At 47.7% G+C, this 22,822-nt stretch overlaps 1 protein-coding gene across 1 annotated transcript in view; it reads right to left on the reverse strand.

Annotated features, from left to right (window-relative positions):
• LOC122940410 (oocyte zinc finger protein XlCOF7.1-like) overlaps positions 1–22,822 on the reverse strand; it is a 195,341-nt gene that overhangs the window by 162,991 nt on the left and 9,528 nt on the right. The window contains exon 2 of the mRNA XM_044297079.1: positions 16,903–18,377. Coding sequence (XP_044153014.1) covers positions 16,903–18,279 — 1,377 coding nt within the window. The 5' untranslated portion in view covers positions 18,280–18,377. The remainder of the gene's footprint in view (positions 1–16,902; positions 18,378–22,822) is intronic.

Consider the following 22,822-nt stretch of genomic DNA (forward strand, 5'->3'; position numbering starts at 1 on the left):
TTCCTCCTCATAGACATGTGGAGGAACGAAAGAGCCGCTGCTAAACACCGACACTTCCACAGCCCTCTGGCTTTGAGAAAACACATGATGTCATTGTAAGCGAAAACACAGTGTTCTGCTGCATCTTCCATGTGCCTGATAGGGAAACCTGGAGCAGACTAGTGAGGTCAGATTGTGTGCTGTGTGGCCATGGACACTAATTACTTAAAAAAATAAATTAAGAAAATAAATAATGTCTGATTATTTAAAAATGGATCAATATTGACATTAATCAATACATAAATATAATTAAAAACCAACTGTACATTTCATAATTTGAATAATCTACATATTATACATTAAATACCTTTAGAAATACAATATATATGTGAATATAAATATAAATATATTATAAATATAATTATCACAATCAATACTAATATTTATTAAAACATGATCAATACATTACAAGAAAAAAAATCGTTAATCAATATGTAAATAATAAATAATAATTCATACACATTATTACTGAATTAAAACATACATGATTATATAAAATTTAACAACATATATATATATATATATATACATTTTTAAATTTATGATTAATAAATTAATAAATAGATAAAATATAATGCAAAATCATAAATAAATATATATAATAAATATGAAAATAAATAATTCATCAATAAATTCATAACTAAATTTATCAAAAATAAATTAATTTTATTTAATAAATAATTCAATTCATATATAAATATACAGTACAGACCGAAAGTTTGAACACACCTTCTCATTCAAAGAGTTTTCTTTATTTTCATGACTATGAAAATTGTAGATTCACACTGAAGGCATCAAAACTATGAATTAACACATATGGAATTATATACTTAACAAAAAAGTGTGAAACAACTGAAAATATGTCATATTCTAGGTTCTTCAAAGTAGCCACCTTTTGCTTTGATTACTGCTTTGCACACTCTTGGCATTCTCTTGATGAGCTTCAAGAGGTAGTCACCTGAAATGGTCTTCCAACAGTCTTGAAGGAGTTCCCAGAGATGCTTAGCACTTGTTGGCCCTTTTGCCTTCACTCTGCGGTCCAGCTCACCCCAAACCATTTTGATTGGTTCAGGTCCGGTGACTGTGGAGGCCAGGTCATCTGGCGCAGCACCCCATCACTCTCCTTCATGGTCAAATAGCCCGTACACAGCCTGGAGGTGTGTTTGGGGTCATTGTCCTGTTGAAAAATAAATGATGGTCCAACTAAACGCAAACCGGATGGAATAGCATGCCGCTGCAAGATGCTGTGGTAGCCATGCTGGTTCAGTATGCCTTCAATTTTGAATAAATCCCCAACAGTGTCACGAGCAAAGCGCATACTGAGCGAGCTCACGGCAGGTGTCCAGCCTGGCGACCCAGTACTCCATGGGGTTGTCGGTGTTCATGCTGTCGGAAGCACCGACTCACCCCATGTAGTCAGCCACCATGCGGGCCAGCCACTGGTGGTGACTGCTGCTGCTGCTACTGGGTCGCGCAGACTGGTGGAACTGCCTCATATAACCCATAAGGTCACCAACTCGGCTGGTGCTGCTGGGACCAGCCGTCGGCTGGGTGAGATGGGCGGGAAGAACTGGAGCCTGAGGGCGCAGGTTAGCCTCCTCCAGCTTTTTGATGAGACAGGCCAGCAGTTTTTCCATCCGGGCCTGTCTCCGGCTGGCTGGGATGAACTGCACCAGCTTCCCCTTGCATCTAGGGTCTAAAAGGGTGGCCAACCAGAAATCATCACTCTCCTTCATTTTTCTGATCCGGGGGTCCCTCCTGAGGCAGCGCAGCATGTAGGCAGCCATAGGGAGGAGGACAGCCCACTGTGCCTCCTCATAGCTGCCAGGGACCATGACATCCTGGTCCTCAAGCTGCTGTTCATGATGGTCCCTGTTGCTGCTGCCCCACCCCCGGACTAACGGTGCCCCCAACACAGTCTCTCCCTCCTGACCAGGCGCAGACTCCTAGACGTCGTGAATGTCTTCCTCCTCCACGTCATCCTGGGCCTGGTCCTGGTGGAGCAAGGCCGCCTCATCTCGCTCCACCAAGGCACTCTCCCCAGCCTCGAGCAGGCGATCTAGTGTCCTGTCCAGCAGGAACACTAAGGGGAGCATGTCATTGAGGCCGACATGCTCCCCGCTGACCATCTTGGTCGTCTGCTCAAATGGGGCTAACATGTGGCAGACCTGCTGTATCTGCCCCCACTCCGCATTAGTGATGTATGGGAGTGGGTTGGTTGGCCCTGGAGTGCCTAGGTCAAGCAGGTATTCCCTCACCGCCCTTCTCTGCTCCCACAACCTCTCCACCACGTCACGCTGTCGACAAGCAGACTGTGAGGGGTCAGGCTGTTGTCCCACTGCAGTCTGCACAGGGACGCGGAGGCAGTTGGGGAGTGTCGGAAGTGGCTGGCAATCCGACGGACACGTTGCACAATGTCACTCAACCCTGGAAATGTGCGAAGGTATTTCTGTACAACCAGGTTGAGGACATATGCCATGCAGGGGACATATGTCAGACTGCCCGCATGCAGGGCGGCGAGGAGGTTACTGCCGTTGTCACAGACAACCATACCTGCCTGGAGCCTTCGGGGTGTTAGCCACTTCTGGACCTGATCCTGTAGTGCTTATAGAACATCAGGTCCAGTGTTTCTCCGTTCCCCTAAGCTAACAAGCTGGAGCACGGCCTGGCAGCGGACGTGCCCCACACATGAGTAGCTACGGGGACGCTTGCTGGGGGGCTCAGCAGCTGTAATGTTTCTACCCTGGACACCACCACAAAGTCTGATGCCGCTGTTCCCTCCCCGGCGCCTCGGAGGGACACCCAATGGGCGGTAAAACTAATGTAGCGCCCCTGCCCATGCCTGCTGGTCCAGGCATCCATGGTCAGATGCACCCTGTCTCTGACAGCGTGATCTAGCGACAGGGATACATTCTGCACCACATGCTGGTGGAGGGCAGGGACGCCGGTCCTGGAGAAGAAATGGCGGCTGGGGACACGCCATCTAGGTTGGGCCTGCTCCAACATCTGCCTGAATGGATTGCTATACACAAGGTTTAAGGGCAGCAGATGTTGGGCAATAACCCTTGTCAGGAGCCAATTGAGAGAACGCACGCATCTGTCCCTGGGGGTGTAGGGCGTGGTGTGTTCAAAAGCCTCAGCAATTGAGGGCTGGCGCCGGATGGCAGAGGAGGAGGACCAGGAGGAGGGTACAGTGGAGGCAAAGGTATGGCTGCCGGTACCAGTACCTCTAGGAGAGGGAGCGGTGGAGTGGGACTGAATTTGAGTCTGCGGTTGCTGCTGATGCTGAACAGTGGCAGGAGGTGCTGTCCCCTGCACACTGGTGGTGGCGCTGCTGCTACGACCACCACATATCTCTTCCCACTCCCGCCAGTGATTGACTCTAAGGTGCTGGGTCAGGGAAGTGGTACCCAGCCGAGCCAAACACCTCCCTCTCCTCACCCTGGCATGGCATAGCTGATAGATGCCAATTGTGACATCATCTGCTGCCAGGGTGAACTAGGCCCAAACAGGCAACTTCCGCCCAAACCTCTGGTCAGATGGGGCGGAGGATACCTGCGCTTGTTCAGGCTCGGTGCGCACAGTAGGAGCTGGCTGATGCTGCCTGCCGCTCTTACCAGTGGCGCTCCTGACACTGGGTGCACCATTTGCCTCGCCTGCCTACCTTCGTCAGTGCTGCTATCACGTGACGAAGGAGGTGGCACACACTCTGTGTCACCCTCCTCCTCAGACTCAAGGCCCCCCCATGTGATGGACTGAGAGGACCAGCTAACGTGGAGCCCCTGCCATGGCTCTGCTGTCCCCTCACTGACACCTGAGTGACTAGGTGCGGGAGTAGTGTGGCTGACCCCACCCGTTGGAAGGGGTGTCACTGCAGTACTCACAGGAGGTACCCCCTCCTCCTCTATCCCTTCCATAAGGTCCTGACGATCGGGTGGACTAAATTCAAGATCACCATCCTGCATTAACTCCCCCAAGATGTCCCTCTCACTGTCGCTAAACAGGAACAGGGTAGTATCTTGGGGACTGGGGGGTGGTGAAGCAGGATGAGGAGTTGCCCCACCGCTGCTGATGCTGCTGCAAGCCTGGGCGGATGAATCGGTGGCGCTGGATTGTGCTACATAAGCCACAATTGGATCCGCCTTGGAACCAATTGGGCGGCTGCCACGCCCATATAAATCTGGGATCAGGCGTGCTCCACTGACTGCGCCTGCTTGTCCATGGCCGGTGGAGCATCCACGTACTGGCTGCTGTCCAGCTGTGTTCCTTCTCCTGCCCCTACTGCTCTGGCTGCGTGCCTCGCCTTTGTGGCTCATTTTTTGAAGAACCAACAAAAAAGAAAATATATATAAATATATGGAATAAACTTTATTGGGGCGGTGAAAAAAAAAAAAGTGATATTAAATAACAAAAATAATAAAATAAAAGTTATAGAAACCCAAAAAAAATTAAAGACAGAAAACTAATTATTAAATATGTTTTTTTTTAGTTTTTATTATTTTGCACTAGTATGGTTTTTAAACCTACCTACACAACAACACAGACAAAGACAAAAAGAACACAAGCAACACAAAAACTTTTTTTTTTCTACTACCTACAAAGACACGGACTAGGACAAAACGAACACAAGTAACAGTAAAACCTTTTTTTTTTCTCCTAACTACCTACAACGACACAAAGACAAAACGAAAAAACAAACACAAGTAACATTAAAACTTTTTTTTTTCTCCTACCTACCGACAAGGACGGACGGACTAGGACAAAATGAACAAACTCAGAACAGACAATGAAAGACTACAAATTTACACAAAAGGACACTAAACTAAGACCCTACACTAAGCTAATATATCCAAAGTTAACCTAAACCCTAACTCTATCTGTAAATAATAAAGTTGATCCTACACTAAACCCTAAGAACTAAGCTAATTGATCCTGAAAGTACTATCTAATTCCCTGTCTGTATTTTATCAATCCAAACTAACTAGTCCCTACTCTACACTGAACTTTATATAATAAACTGAGCCCTAACACTGCCTAAACTAACTTTCTGACCTACCCTGCACCCTACAAACTATCTAATTATTCACTTCCCTAATCCCTATCTAATAAACTGTAATTTCGATGAATGCACAATTTCGACTGACAAATGCTCTTGCGCCTCTCACTCCAACAACTAAACCCACAAAATGGCAGTGTCTTTATTTATATAGTGAAGGGGCAGGCTACTAACCGATTGGTTGCTATGAATTTTGCTAAGATGTGACAGGCCATTCCCATATTCAAGCTAGGAGAAGGGAGGGTTTACGATTCTCCTCTGTCAGTTCGTTAAAAAAAAAATAAAAAAAAAAATACGATTTTATTGATTTTTATCGCGTTTATTTAAAATCACATTTCTTTTTTCATGGCCACTGCTGTGGTAAATGTCCCGCCATTTATTTTTCAATAGACATTTTCGCTTATTTTAACGGATGTCTAGTATACCAACTATATCCAACACTGTTTGATACATTTTATGTGAAGCGAATTTTAGGATTAAAAGATTCAACACGCTATACTCGATATGGGACAACAAAATCGCCTTACTCGATAATTACATAGTTGTCATTATAGCGTAATGCGATTGTAATTGTAATATGGTGTTAAGCTAACTTTTGTGGAGCATTATACATACAAAGATAAATCGCCTTACTCGATAATTACGTAGTTGTCATTATCGCGTAATGCGATTGTAACTTTAATATGGTTTTAAGCTAACTTTTGTGGAGCATTAGACATAGAAAGATAAATCGCCTTACTCGATAATTACGCAGTTGTCATTATCGCGTAATGCGATTGTAACTTACATTGAGGAAGAGGTAGAATATTTTGTTATCTTCTAAGTTGAAATCGCAATGCGATTAATAATTTAAAGTAATCGCATTAGCTGGGTTTCTAATGGGTCAGCTTGCTAGAATTCAATTAACAAGTTAACGAATATGGAATATATATAAATAGCAGTGCTGTTGAAATCGTAATGCGATGACTTCAAGTTATATTAATCGAATTGCGATTTCAACTTAGCACTGTTATATTCCATATTTGGCAATGCGATTAATATAACTTGAAGTCATCGAATTGCAATTTCAATTTAGACCTGGTTTACTATGGTTGGCTTGGTAGATTTGGCGAAGAAGAGGAATATGACAAATGTATTCGTCATTTTCCTCAAAACGAAGATAAAGTATTCTCCATCTTCGTTTTAGCTCCATATTCATCAACTTCGCTAATTCTAGCAATCAAATAGGAAAGTTGACTATAGAGACAGCTGTGTTTAATTCGCTATGCGATTATATTACTTTGCTTTTTTTTAATAAATAGAATAATTATAATACTTGATAATTATTATAATTATTCTATTTATTAAAAAAATAAAATAATTGTCAAGGCTGTTGCAGCCTGTGATTGTGGGAGGGCTTGCGTCATCTCGTGCAACCCACTTTGGTTTCGCCAGTCCCGTACGAACACTGCTCCGGCCAGGTAAGTATGTTTGGCCTCCTCCACGTGCTTCCTCGCCATCGCGGCTAATTCTGTAGGCCGTCTGGCCTCAAGTACACACGCCACCCACGCTCCACACACCATTGCCGGCTGCTTCCGCTACCTCCTGCTGGCCACGGACACCGTCGTCCCACCCCCAAGGGGAGGGTGGTCCGGCACCGGCCCCCGTTTCCGCCCACTGCCCGCCTTCACCCAGCGCCTCCTGTCCTCAGCACACCGGCCCCCCCTCCACACTTTCAGCTCTCACCTCGACCGGAGCGCTCCAGGGGCTGCCCAGCAGACGGCGCGGTTGGCCTCTCCACCGTCCGGCTTCCTCGCAGTCCCGGTGGGGGGGCGGGGCCGGCTCCTCCTCATCCATGCCCCTTCTCTCCGCCCTCCTTCACCTAGAGCCTCTTGTCATCACCACCCAGCCACCCCAAGTCCAGCGCCCCTCCATTTCCTCCCTCACCTTGACCGGTGCGTTCCTGGGGCTGCCCGGCAGACCGTATGGTTGGCCCCTCCACCGTCCGGCTTCCTCGCAATCCCGGCGGGGGGCGGGGCCGGCTCCTCCTCATCCACGCCCCTTCTCTTTGCGATGTCTCCCTGCGCATGCTCCCCAGCAGGCTGCTGGAGGGAGTTGCAGAAACAGTCTTCCCACCCCACAAGCACACATAAACAGTACCAAACGTGAAACATAAAAAAAAAAAAAAAAAAAACGCCACCTGTTAAGGGAAAAGAAAAGAAAACAAAAAAAAACACCACAATGTCCACCCCTTTTACGTTACAGATCTACCTTGCAGTTCCTTCTGACAAGAGCCATTATACGTCAACCGTTTTTCACGGAATTCACCTGACCCATTTTTTTTGTCCTTCAAATCCTCATCTGCAGGTTGGTATTTCGTGTATTTCGGTATTTCACGTTTGCTCGTCCACGTCCATGCCTGTCTCAATGTCACAACATTTGTTTGTCATGCGCGTCCGGTTTTACGTCACCATGTCTCCCTTGTCCTAGCCTGTTTCCAACATTCAGGCCACGTCTGTCTTCACGTTCCACGCCTGTTTTCGTTATTCAGGCCACGTCTGTCTTCACGTTCCATGCCTGTTTTCGTTATTCAGGCCACGTCTGTCTTCACATTCCACGCCTGTTTTCGTTATTCAGGCCACGTCTGTCTTCACGTTCCACGCCTGTTTTCGTTATTCAGGCCACGTCTGTCTTCACATTCCACGCCTGTTTTCGTTATTCAGGCCACGTCTGTCTTCACGTTCCACGCCTGTTTTCGTTATTCAGGCCACGTCTGTCCTTCCGCCTCGCGCCTGTTTTCGTTATTCAGGCCATGTCTGTCTTCACGTTCCACGCCTGTTTTCGTTATTCAGGCCACGTCTGTCTTCATGTCTCACGCCTGTTTTCGTTATTCAGGCCACGTCTGTCCTTCCGCCTCGCGCCCGTTTTCGTTATTCAGGCCATGTCTGTCTTCACGTTCCACGCCTGTTTTCGTTATTCAGGCCACGTCTGTCCTTCCGCCTCGCGCCTGTTTTCGTTATTCAGGCCATGTCTGTCTTCACGTTCCACGCCTGTTTTCGTTATTCAGGCCACGTCTGTCTTCATGTCTCACGCCTGTTTTCGTTATTCAGGCCACGTCTGTCCTTCCGCCTCGCGCCTGTTTTCGTTATTCAGGCCATGTCTGTCTTCACGTTCCACGCCTGTTTTCGTTATTCAGGCCACGTCTGTCCTTCCGCCTCGCGCCTGTTTTCGTTATTCAGGCCATGTCTGTCTTCACGTTCCACGCCTGTTTTCGTTATTCAGGCCACATCTGTCTTCATGTCTCACGCCTGTTTTCGTTATTCAGGCCACGTCAGTCATTTCTGTTTTCACGCCTGTTTTCGTCATTCAGGTCGCGTCCGTCATTCACGTCTCGCGCCCGTTTCCATTTGTTCAGCCCACGTCTGTCATTCACGTCTCCCGCTTGTTGGTATCATTCCGCCCACGATCCGCATCATCCAGCTCTTATCTGTCTTTAATGTTTCTGTCCGTCAGTCATGTATCACGCCTGTTTTATGATCTGATCACAACCGTCAGTCACGTCTTCGCCTGTTTTCGTTATTCAGGCCATGTCAGTCATTTACGTCTCACGCTCTGTTTTCATCATTCAGCCCACGTCCGTCGTATACGTCTCACGCCTGTTTGCACCAGTCAGGCCATGTCTCATCCTCACACATCCCCCTTTTTTCACCAACCACTGGCCTCCACTAAAACTGTTATTTTTATCTCAGTCAAAGACCGATTTCGTCTACACCGCCACGAATCATCAGGATCTGAGCCCTCGGTAGACCAGGTGGAATTTCAAGGTACCGATCCCCTCTTTATTCATATTTATCCGGTTACAAGCGTCGTCATGTTTCTTCAGGTCGCTCCAAGCATTTAGCCGGGGACCGCAAACGCAACGCACCTCCGGCCGTCAGGGCCCTAACGTCCTTGAGGCTACGTCTCGGTCAAAAGAGAAAAAAAAATAATAAAAAAGTTTAAACCTTGTCCTCTCTTTCAGCTTCCCATTATGCCTCACTGTTCCGAATTAGATGATTCCACATCGCTTCCGGATTCCCTGGCTTCCAGCCATGCCAGTGTGGGGTCACTCCGAAGCTGGACGATCCCCAAGATTATAGCCGAATTAACCAAACGAGGGATTCGGTACCCAGCTTCGGCCAGGAAGGCGGAGCTCTATCGACTCCTCGTGTACGATCCGTCCCACTCCGAAGACCAGGTGTCAGTCAACTATCCAGTTGTCATTGACCCAGCTGCACTCCACCATCAACACCCTAGCCACCTCCGTATCAGACATTCAGACCAGAATGTCGGCAGTAGAGTCCAGAGACCCGTCTCCCAGCATCCCCGTCCCTTCCACGTCCCAATCCACATCTTCAGGTAGGGTTCCCGCCTTGTCTGAGGTAGCCCCGTCCCATTTCGTGACTGACACCCACAAACGAGACATCTTGGAAGGGAAGGACGTCAATTTAGCCGCCATACTCATTGCCACCCACGACACGGTTGAGAATAGGACCATAGCCTGCGAGAATGTGTCGATAGTCCTCAAGTCCAGGGATGCCCGATTGAACAGGAAACGGTCCATTCCAGAATTCGTCCTGGCCTTCAGCCTGTTTAGGGACATAATCTGCTCCGCCTTCCCCGAAATGTGCGAGGAGTTGGATTTGTACCTGTACAGGGTCACGGATCTGGGGCATAAGTAGGGAGGGTACGCATTCTATGATTATCACCGCTCCTTCTCAGCCAAAGCCGCGGCGGCCCTCGCCCAGTTCCAATGGGTCACCAATTGGGCATCCCTGGACATGGAACTGTTTTGCCGACATTTCGCCGGTCTCAAAGCCCCAGCTTGCGCGTCATGCCAGTCCATCCTGCATGCCTCAGACTGGTGTCCGAACCCCAGCCTTCCATCATCCCTGCCCAGATCTGTGGCAGGCTCCTTGGGGTCCCAGCCTAGACACAACTCGGGCACCGACAAGCTGGGTCGACCCATAGTCTTCCTGGGAAACAGTCAGGTTTGCAACAACTACAATTTTGCAACCTGCAACTACAACCAGTGCAGAGCACTCCGCGTCTGCTCCACTTGTTTCAGGGCCCACCCCCTGTCGGTTTGCCCAAATAGATCAGGGAGGAACAAATGACTAGGCGTAGTCAACGTGGACCTATTAGCCGCGCTTCTCCGTGACCATCATAATCCCCACCAAGTTCGCTTCCTCATCGACAGTTTCAAGGAAGGATTCCACACTGGTCTCGTGGCTCTTCCTCAGTCATCCTGGGAAGGCCCCAACCTCAGGTCCGTCATTTCCGATGCCGCTTCGGTGGGTCCTCTGGTCCAGGCGGAACTGGAAAAGGGTTTCCTCATTGGCCCTTTCTCCAGCATTCCGTTTGACTACTGGAGGATTAACCCTATCGGCATCGTAGCCAAAAAAAATTCCAATAAAAAAATATTAATTTATGACCTTTCAGCTCCTCATGGTTCTCACAGTCCCAGCCTCAACTCCCTGGTTCCATCAGAGGAGTTCTCGATGAAGTACTCTTCTCTCGGTGAAGCCATCGCTCTCATCCTCCTGGCGGGCCAGGGGGCCTGGCTGTCCAAGGCTGACCTGGGGGACGCCTTCAAGCTGCTGCCCATCAACCCGCAACTCTGGAAATTCTATGGCATCAAACGGGACGACTCGTACTACTTCGCCACCCGTCTCACTTTCGGCTCCAAAAGTAGTCTGTGGTTGTTCGACCAGTTCGCCCAGGCCCTCCACTGGGTCCTGGTCAACCATTGTGGGTGCCCCATGGTCATCCACTACCTGGACGACTTTCTCTTGATAGAGCAACCAGACGTCCCACCCTGCAAACTTGACAGCCTACTCCAGGTTTTCGCCAGCCTCAACATCCCTGTCGCTCCTACCAAGATCGAGGGACCCTCGACCACCCTCACTTTCCTCGGCGTGGTCCTAGATACCCGCAAGATGGAAGTGAGGACAAGCTGTCAAAGATCAAGGAGGTAATTTCCAGATTTGTGGGTTGCAGGGTCGTCTCAAAGCAGGACTTACAATCCCTGCTAGGCATGCTGAATTTTGTCGCCAGGATCATGCCCCAGGGCAAGGCCTTCTTGTCCAGACTCCTGTATCTGCTACCAACGGCCGCAGAACAGGACTCACCGATAGTCCTGGACGCACACGCGATGGCGGATCTAGCCATGTGGAATTCCTTCCTGACCCGCTGGAATGGGATCTCCCTTTTCGTCCCCCAATGGTGTCTCTTCTCCAACAATTTTTTCCGACACCGCTGCCTCCCGGGGTTTTGCGGCCATCTACAACACCCAGTGGTTCACGGGCCACTGACCCCCCGAGATCTCTTCGCTCAGTGAGTACCTCAGATCCTCCCCCCTCCTAGAGATCTACCCAATCGTAGCGGCCGCAAAAGTTTGGGGCAGGCAGTGGGCCAACTCCCCGGTGACATTCATCACGGACAACCAGTCGGTAGTGGACATCATTACCAAAGGTAGGTCCAAATCCCGCCACATCATGCCTTTTATCCGCAAACTCGTTTGGTTGTCCCTACAGCACAACTTCCAATTTTCTTGCAGACACATCCGGGGTGTCCAGAACTCCGCAGCTGACGCACTGTCACGCTTTCATTTCAACCGTTTCTTCCAGGTCATGCCAGAGGCGGATCCAGCAGGATTGTCCCCCCCCCCCCCCGGAGTTCAACACACTACGCATGGACTAGCGCATATCATTTCATCCACCAAATCCCTCATGCAAAAATCCCTGTCAGCCAACACAGCTAGAAACTATAAAACCGGTTGGAACAGTTTCCAAAAATTTTCACGTCTCCACCCCAGCAGCGGCACAGATAGGACCACCTATCTGATGGCCTTCTTAGCTTATTGCCACCATCACCTCAAACTTGGCTACAATTCCATCAGATTGTACATGGCAGGGGTGCAATACCATTCCACCCTCAAGCATCCCGGTAGTAAGGCAATATTTGCGTCCCCTGCCATCAGGGCTGTCCTTAGGGGAATGCAAAAAAAACTATCTGCCATGCACTCCCACCAGGCAACCAGTCTCAGGGGATCTGTTCAGAAAACTTTCCAATTCCCTAGACAGCAACCCTTTCGGGCTCCTTCCCAGCACCATCATCAAAGCAGCCATGTACTTAGGTTTCTATGGGTTCTTGCGCCCAGGGGAATTCCCAGGTTTCTCCCCAAAATCTAAGGGACTGACCAAGAGCCAGTTAACGTGGAACCTCGACCATTTCACCCTGCTATTACCTTCCACCAAAACGTCAGGAGGACCCCCAGTCCCAGTCAAGTACTTCAGGTCCTTCAACAAATGGTGCCCAGTCCAGATGTTCAACCAATTAATCAGCTCCTTGGGTCATTCCTTCCCAGACAGTCCGCTGCTTCCTTTCAAATCCAAGCCCCTCACGACCACGCAATTCATTTCTCAGATTCGCCTTCTAGTCACCGGCCTAGGAGTCGACCCCAAAACTATTTCAGGTCACTCATTTCGGGGCGGCTTCCGCAGCCTCCAAGCATAACGTTCCCAGTCATATCATTCGGAAGATGGGACGCTGGGAGTCGTCTTGCTTCACCAGGTACATTCCCAATCCGCATCAGGAAATAGCAGACGTTTTCCGCAAACTGGCTTTGTAATTCATGTACCCTTCAATAAATACTAAATCTAACCTTTGCCTTGCTTTTTGGCCTCTTATAGGCTACCCACCAGTGGCGTACACACAATCCATGGGGCCCCGGTGCAAAACTGAATCATGGGGCCCCCCTCCCCGTCGCCGCCCCCCCAACCTCCCTCCACCAGCAGCAGAGTTAGGCTACTTTCACACCTGCGTTAGGTGCGGATCCATCTGGCATCTGCACAGACGGATCCGCACCTATAATGCAAACGCTTGTATCCGTTCTGAACGGATCCGTTTGCATTACCATGAAAAAAAAAAAAAAAAAATGCAAACGGATCCGTTTTGACTTACACTAAAAGTCAATGGGAGGCAGATCCGTTTTCAATTGCACCATATTGTGTCAGTGAAAACGGATCCGTCCCCATTGACTTACATTGTAAGTCAGGACGGATCCGTTTGGCTCTGCATCGCCAGGCGGACACCAAAATGAATCTGCACAGACGGATCCGCACCTATAATGCAAATGCTTGTATCTGTTCAGAACGGATCCGTTTGGCTGCAAGCAGCGTTTTGGTGTCCGCCTCCAGAGCGGAATGGAGGCTGAACGGAGGCAAACTGATGCATTCTGAACGTATCCTTATCCATTCAGAATGCATTGGGGCTGAACTGATCCGTTTTGCACTGTTTGTAAGAGCCCTGAAACAGATCTCACAAGCGGACCCAGACTGGCGTTTCTGGGCCCACTTGTTAGATCTGTTTCAGGGCTCTCACAAACAGTGCAAAACGGATCAGTTCAGCCCCAATGCATTCTGAATGGATAAGGATACGTTCAGAATGCATCAGTTTGCCTCCGTTCAGCCTCCATTCCGCTCTAGAGGCGGACACCAAAACGCTGCGTGCAGCCAAACGGATCCGTTCTGAACAGATACAAGCATTTGCATTATAGGTGCGGATCCGTCTGTGCAGATACCAGACAGATCCGCACCTAACGCAGGTGTGAAAGTAGCCTAACTCTGCTATATTTCTGTAGCCTTCAACCTCTAACTGCCCAGTTGGGCTGAAACTACTACACCCAACATCTTTTGGCAGTAATAGTAACCACACCCCCTTCCCTGCCCCTTCACTGTGACTGACAGCCGGCAGTTCAGCAAAGCCAGCCGAACTGTCATGCATAAGTGCTGTCAATCACAGCGAAGGGGCAGGGAAGGGGGCATGGTTACTATGACTTGAAGCAAGGAGGCCGCTGCCCCCGTGACTTCAAGCCTGACTAGAGAAGCGCAGCGGCAGGGGATTAAAGAATGTTTTTACAGCTTTTGCTTCATCTGCCTGCAGGAAGAAAATGATCGTTACAAACATGCTTCTGGCTACGCTAAGGTACTGCTGCCGGCTTGGGACGTTTGTTGGAGGTGACAGGTTCCCTTTAAAGAATAAGGAGCATGAGTTTGAATTAAAAAGGAAATAAATCTCTGAAAAACATATTAATAAAAAGCCCCATGCGTCATGTAAAATAAAGTTGCAAAAATTAGGTAGGCAGCACAATAAATAAAGATTGAAGGGGTTGTCCGGGGTCAGAGCTAAATCCGGGCATATCCCCTTTTTCACCCAGGCAGCCCCTCTGAGATGAGCATCAGAGCATTTCATGTTTTTTTTTTTTTGTTACATTTTTACACTACTAGGCGGAGGCTTCTCAGTTGTTTTACAGGCTAGGGCAGCGCTAAAGCCTGCCCATTAGTGCCGGTGACGTCACCTGCAAAGCTTCTAGGCAGAAGCCTCCGCCTAGCAGAAACCCAGTAATGCCACTGAATCTGCAGAAAAAGTCTTGTCCTGTGAGATAAATTTCGGATGCTCCCCTCAGAGGGGCTGCCTGGATGAAGAAGGGGATATGTCTGTTCAGCTCTGAACCCAGACAACCCCTTTAAGATTGGTCCATTAAACAACCATATGCTCTAAATAAATGCATATGTCATTAAAGCGGTTTTCTTGATGGCCTATTATCAGGATAGGCCATAACTATCAGAATGAATAAGATTGAGGGGTCTGATACCTGGCACTGCAATAGTGCTGCAACTCTGTGTCCCCCAGAAAGAGCCGGCACTTCCATTAGGCCACCGGCCAAGGCCTCGCGCTGGTGGGGGCCTCGCGGGCCAGCTGGTTGCCTCCCTGTAAAGAAAATTATTTCTCACCCGTCGTCCTGTCCGAACTTACTGAACTTGCGCTGCGCAAGGCGCCCGCCCAACCTGCGTGTGCCCGTGCAGCGGCCGTCATCACGCAGGCAATGCAGCAGTTCAGCGATGCACGGCAGCAAGTCAGTCACTGTCAGTCACGTGAAGGGAGTGGCGGGGTGACTGGCCGGCGAGTGGCAGCGCGAAGCAGGGAGTCTGACTGGAGCTGTTGAATGGTGAGTACAGTCACTGTGAGTGAGCTCTGTCTGTGCAATGGAGGGGAGAAATGTGCCACTGGAGTTGGGGGGGGGCTGAAGATGTGCTGCCATGGAGAGGCAGAAATGTGCCATGGGGGGGGGGGGGAGATATGCTGCCATGGAGGGGGAGAAATGTGTCATGGGGGGAGAGATTTGCTGCAATGGAGGGGGAGAAATGTCATTGTGCCATGGGGAGGGGGTAGATGTGCTGCCATGGTGGGGAGAAATGTGACATTGAATCCGGGGGCACTTTTTACTGGTACATGATTAAGGGGCATCTATGGGGGCACATTTTACTGGCACATTATTGGGGGGCACTATAGGGGCATCTACTGAGGCCACAAAGAAGGGGTATGTTATATGGGGGGCTCTGTACAGTGGCATTTTATACTGGGACACATTATGGTGGGTACTATGGGGAAGGGGGGAGAGGAGTACTATGGGTCATCTACGGGGGGCACTAAAAAGGGGTATTTTATGCTTGCAAATTATGGGGGACACTGAGGGCATCTACTGGGGCACTATATAGGGGCATTTTATACTAGTACATTATGGGGGCACTAGGAGGAATGGGGGAGAGGAGCACAATGGGGGCATTTACTGGGGGCACTATATAGAGTATTTTAAACTGGCACATTGTGGAGGCACTATGGGAACATTAGCATGATTGGGGGCATTACAAGGGGGTATTTTGGCACTGTCTATTATAAGGAGAATTATTACTACTGGGGGGGGGGGCATTATTACTTCCCCATGGTATGACCCCCTAGTAGCAGCACCAGCCTCTCCCTGCTCTGTGACCCCACTGCCCCTTCTCCAAATCCTTATTATGAAATCTTTCTCATTAGGATAAAATACATCAGCTCCACCGAGCCCCCCAGCCAAAGTGTTGAAGTGGTGTCCGAGATCCCCAAGGGCGAAGCCAAGTAATTGTAAGCTTTCATGTGAAATATGTTTTTGTTATACACCTATAGCATACACTGTGCCACACAATATACCTCTACACTGTGTAGTCTGTTCTATAAGCACCACATTATTTTCTGTCCACCGCCACAAAACTATTTGGAAGTGCCCCTTCCGACTCGGGAGAGGCACTACCAGATTGTTTTGTGGCGGCTGACAGGCTCTGCATTTATTTTCCCTTAAAACAATGCTGACAAATGTATTGCACATTTAATAGACAGACTAAGGATACTATACCAAGTGTTTTTGTTTGTAGTTGATCTTTATTATCGCTTGCATATCTTGTGTTTGTGGGGGCCTCATGTTCAAGTTTTGCCTAAGGCCTCACAAAGTCTAGAGCCGCCTCTGCCCCTAGACTCCGTTGATGTGTCACCATTTGTTGCTGCTCTCCAGAAGGGATGGTAAGATGCACCCCAATGGGAATTAAGTCCATAGAGTCAGGGTCTGGAGTAAACCATTGTGCTTCTTTACTGGAGAAATTCAGATGCAATAAAATACAGGCAAAGGAGGATCTGAAGGAATAAAGCCAGTTAGTGACCACCATAAAACCACATAAAGGAGGAGGTCACTAACGGGCTGAGCATGAAGATGGCTTCTCTTATATGTGGGTTTTTTGATGATTAACAAGAGATATTTTATGTTTGAAACACATATCACATTCTGAACATGAAAATGGCTTCTCCCCTGTGTGTTTTTTCTGATGTATAACAAGATATGATTTGCGGTTAAAACATTTCCCACATTTTGAACATGAAAATGGCTTCTCCCCTGTGTGTTTTCTCTGATGTATAACAAGATAGGATTTCTGGTTAAAACATTCCCCACATTCTGAACATGAAAATGGCTTCTCCCCTGTGTGATTTCTCTGATGTACAACAAGAGCTGATTTCTGGTTAAAACATTTCCCACATTTTGAACATAAAAATGGCTTCTCCCCTGTGTGTTTTCTCTGATGTATAACAAGATTTGATTTACAGTTAAAACATTTCCCACATTCTGAACATGAAAATGGCTTATCCCCTATGTGAATTCTCTGATGTACAACTAGAGCTGATTTCTGGTTAAAACATTTCCCACATTCTGAACATGAAAATGGCTTCTCCCCTGTGTGTTTTCTCTGATGTATAACAAGATAGGATTTCTGGGTAAAACATTTCCCACATTCTGAACATGAAAATGGCTTCTCCCCTGTGTGTTTTCTCTGATGTATAACAAGATTTGATTTACATTTAAAACATTTCCCACATTCTGAACATGAAAATGGCTTCTCCCCTATGTGAATTCTCTGATGTACAATAAGAGCTGATTTCTGCTTAAAACATTTCCCACATTCTGAACATGAAAATGGCTTCTCCCCTGTGTGTTTTCTCTGATGTATAACAAGATATGATTTACGGCTAAAACATTTCCCACATTCTGAACATGAAAATGGCTTCTCCCCTGTGTGGATTCTCTGATGAAGAACAAGATCTGATTTCTGGTTAAACCATTTTCCACATTCTGAACATGAAAATAGCTTCTCCCCTGTGTGATTTCTCTGATGTATAACAAGATATGATTTACGGCTAAAACATTTCCCACATTTTGAACATGAAAATGGCTTCTCCCCTGTGTGTTTTGTCTGATGTATAAGAAGATATGATTTACATTTAAAGCATTTCCCACATTCTGAACATGAAAATGGCTTCTCCCCTATGTGAATTCTTTGATGCACAACTAGAGCTGATTTCTGGTTAAAACATTTCCCACATTCTGAACATGAAAATGGCTTCTCCCCTGTGTGAACTGTCTGATGTCTATCAAGACCTGATTTACATTTAAAACATTTCCCACATTCTGAACATGAAAATGGCTTCTCCCCTGTGTGAACTGTCTGATGTCTATCAAGACTTGATTTACATTTAAAACATTTCACACATTCTGAACATGAAAATGGCTTCTCCCCTGTGTGAACTGTCTGATGTCTATCAAGACTTGATTTACATTTAAAACATTTCCCACATTCTGAACATGAAAATGGCTTCTCTTTCACGTGAGCCGTTTGATGTTTAGCACTTCTTCTGTGACTTTTATTCTGTGTTACAGTCTGTGATGAATCAGAAGATCGGACCTGTTTAAAAGAATCAAATGATGCATTGTTGCTGTGATTGGATGAGGGTATATCTTGCATATTGGCATGCTCTTCAAATGTATCTCGTGTGATACCACAATCATCTACTTCAAAATCTGCAAATACCAGATGTTTCTCTGAGTTCCTGGTACAGTCATCTGCCAAGAACAAAACACATTTTATTATTGATGAATAACATTAAAATTGTATAGAAGTTTTATAACTTTTCCAATAAAAAAATCCACAGAAAGTACAAAGTATAGCACACAATTAGAATATCAACTGACTAAAACTGTGATGGACAAACAGACCACAATCTTATAGTAGACCAAGGGGCATAACTAGAGAATGCTGGCTCCCACCTTGAGCAACTTCCCTGCAACCCCCACCCAGTCAGTCATTTAAAAGATATATAAATATAACATTTCCTAGCACTGGACAAGAGGCGACGAATCCCCTCTTAGTGCCCCACACAATAGTTATCTCCCCTCAGTGTCCCTTTCACAGTCAAATTCCCTCTTAGTGCCCTCTTCACAGTATTGATGCTCCCTAAGTGCCCCCACTCAGTAAAATGTCTTCTTGATGTCTTTAAACAGTAGTTATTCCCCCTAAGTGGCCCTACACAGTAGTTATGCCCCCTGTAAGGGATCGTCTCTTTTCAGGGGGTCACACTCAGATATCTCACCAGACAACAGATTTTCATGTCCAAACTGCATTTATTTTGATAGTCTTCTTATAAAGGATAGTCCAATTATACATCACTGGGTGGGGTAAGGTTCCCGCACCGCCAACACTTAAAACATAAACGCCTGCCCGTCTAGGTGCTACCTAAACATAATACGTCCCTACCTCACTCATAGAGCTCAGTTCACACATGGACAACATATGCGGCTTTCCTCAGGAAACATCAATACTGCAGCCTCAAGGCTATGGCAACTCCAGTACCTTTTGGGGGAGTGTGGCCCAGTAGTCCTCCAGACGTTGGGCGTGCAACCCTCGTTCTTTAGGTGTCTCTAGGTCCTCCAAACCTCAGGTTATTCAAAGCCTTGTGACCCTCAGTCCTCCTGACTCAGACCACACACAGAGCCTCTGCTTCACAAAACAGTCTCGCTCTCCCTCCTCGGACTGACCTACTCTGAGGCGCTTTATGCAAGCCTGATTACAGCAGGCCTCACCTTTGATCACCTCAGGTAGAAAGGAAAACCCGTACTGGAAGAATGTGGACTGGGAACTCCCTCTACCAAGCCTAGCCACCAGTCCAAGTAAAATCCAGCCCAGAAAATGTCTACAGAAATGTCTCAGCAAACTATGCTTTGCTGAGACTACTGCCACTCTTTGGATTTTATCTGTCTCACCCATCTGAGGTACCTGAAGTGGGACAACACACCTTCCAGCTAGGGTTGTTGCGGGTATCGAAATTTCGATACCCAATCGATACTTTTGTCCCGGTATCGATACGATACCGGGATTTCCGTTTTTTCGATACTGGGCTGCGCTTCTGCGCAGTCTAGTATCTCTGAACATGAGTGTGCTGCTATAGGCTCGCTCATGTTCTCTCAGCAGCACGGGGAGAAGGAAGCTGTCCTCCTCCCCCTCCCCCCTGTGCTGCTGCCGCTGCCACCAATGCGAAGAGAGGGGCGGAGGAGGGGCGGGCGCACTGCGCCACCAATGAGAAGAGAGGGGCGGTCGCACTGCGTCACCAATGATAGGACTATTCCCACACAGAGCGGCGCCCAGCGATGTCTCAGCACTCACAATTATTCCTGGTCGTCGCTCCGTTCGCCCGCAGTGCCCCATTACTGTCTCCTCTCCTGCTCCACATGCTGCTGATTACTATCGGAGCGATGTGGAGGAGACATCAGCTTCACTAGTGGGCGTTCCTTCTCCCTGCGCTGCGATTGGACAGCGCTACAGACAGGGAGAAGGAACGCCCACTAGGGAAGCTGATGTCTCCTCCCCATCGCTCTGATAGTAATCAGCATGTGGAGCAGGAGAGGAGACAGTAATGGGGCACTGCGGGCGAACGGAGCGGCGCCCAGGACTAATAGTAAGTGCTGGGACATCGCTGGGCGCCACTCTGTGTAGCCTGATACTTAGTCTGGACCCAGGAAAAGTAGTCAGTCAGTCTTTAACACAATACAGGAGGCGGGTGCCGGCAGCAGAATCGGATTGCCGGCACTCTGCCCCTGACAGGGAGCTGCGATCAGCGGCAGTTAACCCCTCAGGTGCGGCGCCTAAAGGGGTTAACTGACGCTGATCTGCCAGTACCTGCCTCCTGTATAAAGGGGAAATTATCATTGGTGGTGAAGTGTGCCCCCCCTCAACCCCCCATCCCTTTAAAATCATTGGTGGCACAGTGCACCGGCCCCTCTCAACCCCCCAGTATTAAAATCATTGGTGGCAGTGGCCACAGGGTCCTCTCCCCTCCCCCTCATTGGTAGTGCAGTGGCAGCTTCTGATCAGAGCCCCAGCTGTGTAAGCCTGGGGCTCTGATCGGCTACCATGGCAGCCAGGACGCTACAGAAGCCCTGGCTGCCATGGTAACATCCCTGATGCTGTGTGCACAAAGCACAGGGCAGCAGGGACAGTGTGAAGTCCTATTCACCCTGATAGAGATCTATCAGGCTGAATAGGACAAGGGATGAAAGATCCCAGGTTCTAGCCCCTAAGGGGGGAAATAGTTATTAAATAAAAAGTGTAAAAAAAAAAAAAAAAACACCAAAATATGAAGTATAAATCACCCCCTTTTCCCAATTTCACATATAAAATATGTTTATTATTTATATATTACATATCGCCACGTCAGAAAAGTCCAAACTATTAAAATATAAAAAAAAATCTAGGTGGTGAACTCCGGAACAGAAAAAATAAATAACTGCGTGATTCGCCATTTTTTAAAATGCGGAATGCACGTGGCTTTTTTGGTTTATTTTTTTCGCGTGGTATCGAATATCGCAATACTTTTTCATGGTATTGAAACCGAATAAAAAATTTGGTATCGCAACAACTCTACTTCCAGCACTGTTCACATTATTACATCCCTTTGTGCGCCCCCTGCAGTAGTGCTGTCCCTTAGTGTCCCCTTTACATCAGTGAAGCTCCTGTACTGTGAATAAAGGTAAAGTAATACCGCGCCCATCATGATTTTCCCAGCAGCAGACAAATATCTGGTGTTCAGTGGTGGACACACTCAGCTTTTCATGGGAATTTTTCAACCATTTTTTGCATCCCTTTCTTGGTCGTCTGGACGTTTTGCATACATTTTTAACGGCCATTATTTGAGGATGATTTTTTTTATTTAATTACCAACCCATGTAGTATACATAATGTCCCCCATAGCGGCCTCAGTTAGCAATAATGTCCCCCAGGGTGGCCCCCAGTAATGATAATGTTAATAATGTGTAGGGTTTTGTTTTCATGGGGAGGAAAAAATTACTCCTCTCATCCACATGCACGTGTAGAGAAAAGTCGCTCTTTGTTTGGTGCTAAAGGACCTGCACTCTCAGTGGGATGATGTCACCATGCACTCCTAAGCAATAATGCTGGGAGAGCATGGTGATGTCATCACGTTGATAGCACAGGTGCTTCAGCACCAAGAGAGACTGCCTTGTGTGTGCAAGCGGATAAGGCAATTTATTTTTATTTTAACCCCTGAATGGCCATTTTCCACTAGTGTACCCATTTTAAACTGCGATTACATGGATGCTCTCCTGTCTAAATGACCATTAAAAATAGTCCCATTGATTTACATGGGGTCCATCTGGCAATGAAAACGGCCACAAATAGGACATGTCCTATTTTTCACAACTACGATTCACTCGCCTTAGAAAAAAATGGCCACATGAATAGCGCCATTGAGTTCAATTCATTCTAAAAACAGCGGTGTGCCATTTTTCACTGTTGTGTGAATGTAGCCTTATCCTGCAGCCTTTCCCGATTACATAAACTACATATAGCGCCAAAGAATAATCCTGTGACCTGAACATCCTCACTGCAGCTAGGACACTGCACACCGAGGTCTCTCCAAATCTCAGTCCTGTCGTTGTCAAGTAAACAAACTGCATGGCCCACACCATAACAACTTCCTTTTTCCGTGTATTTATATTAAGGGGGTTGTCTCATCTGAGACAATGGGGCAATTCGCCAGGATATGCCCCTATTGTCTGGTAGGTGCAGGTCCCACCGCTGGGACCTGCACCTAGCTCCTAAACAGAGCACCGAAAGTGGTTGAGGGTGCACTGTGAATGCGCAGCACTGGCTTGGCTATTTCCGTCAGGCCCATAGAAGTGAATGGAATCAGTGGCTGGTCATGCACAGTGCGCTACCTTTCACTTATATGGGGAGAGCGCTTGGTGGTGGCCGGACCAGAGTCCTCCAGCCAGCACTTTGGCCCGCTCTGTTCTCGATATAGGTGCAGGTCCTATCGGTTGGACCTGCACCTATTACACAATGGGGGCATATCCTAGTGATATGGCCCCATTGTTTCAGATGAGCCAACTCCTTTAACCCCTTAGTGACCAGCCTGTTTTGGGCCTTACTCACCAAGCGTTTTTCTTCCTTTATTCACGGTCGTGTTCCAAGAGTTATAATTATTATTTTTTTT

Source organism: Bufo gargarizans, chromosome 6 (genome assembly GCF_014858855.1).
Source record: "Bufo gargarizans isolate SCDJY-AF-19 chromosome 6, ASM1485885v1, whole genome shotgun sequence".
In the NCBI taxonomy this organism is placed as follows: domain Eukaryota; kingdom Metazoa; phylum Chordata; class Amphibia; order Anura; family Bufonidae; genus Bufo; species Bufo gargarizans.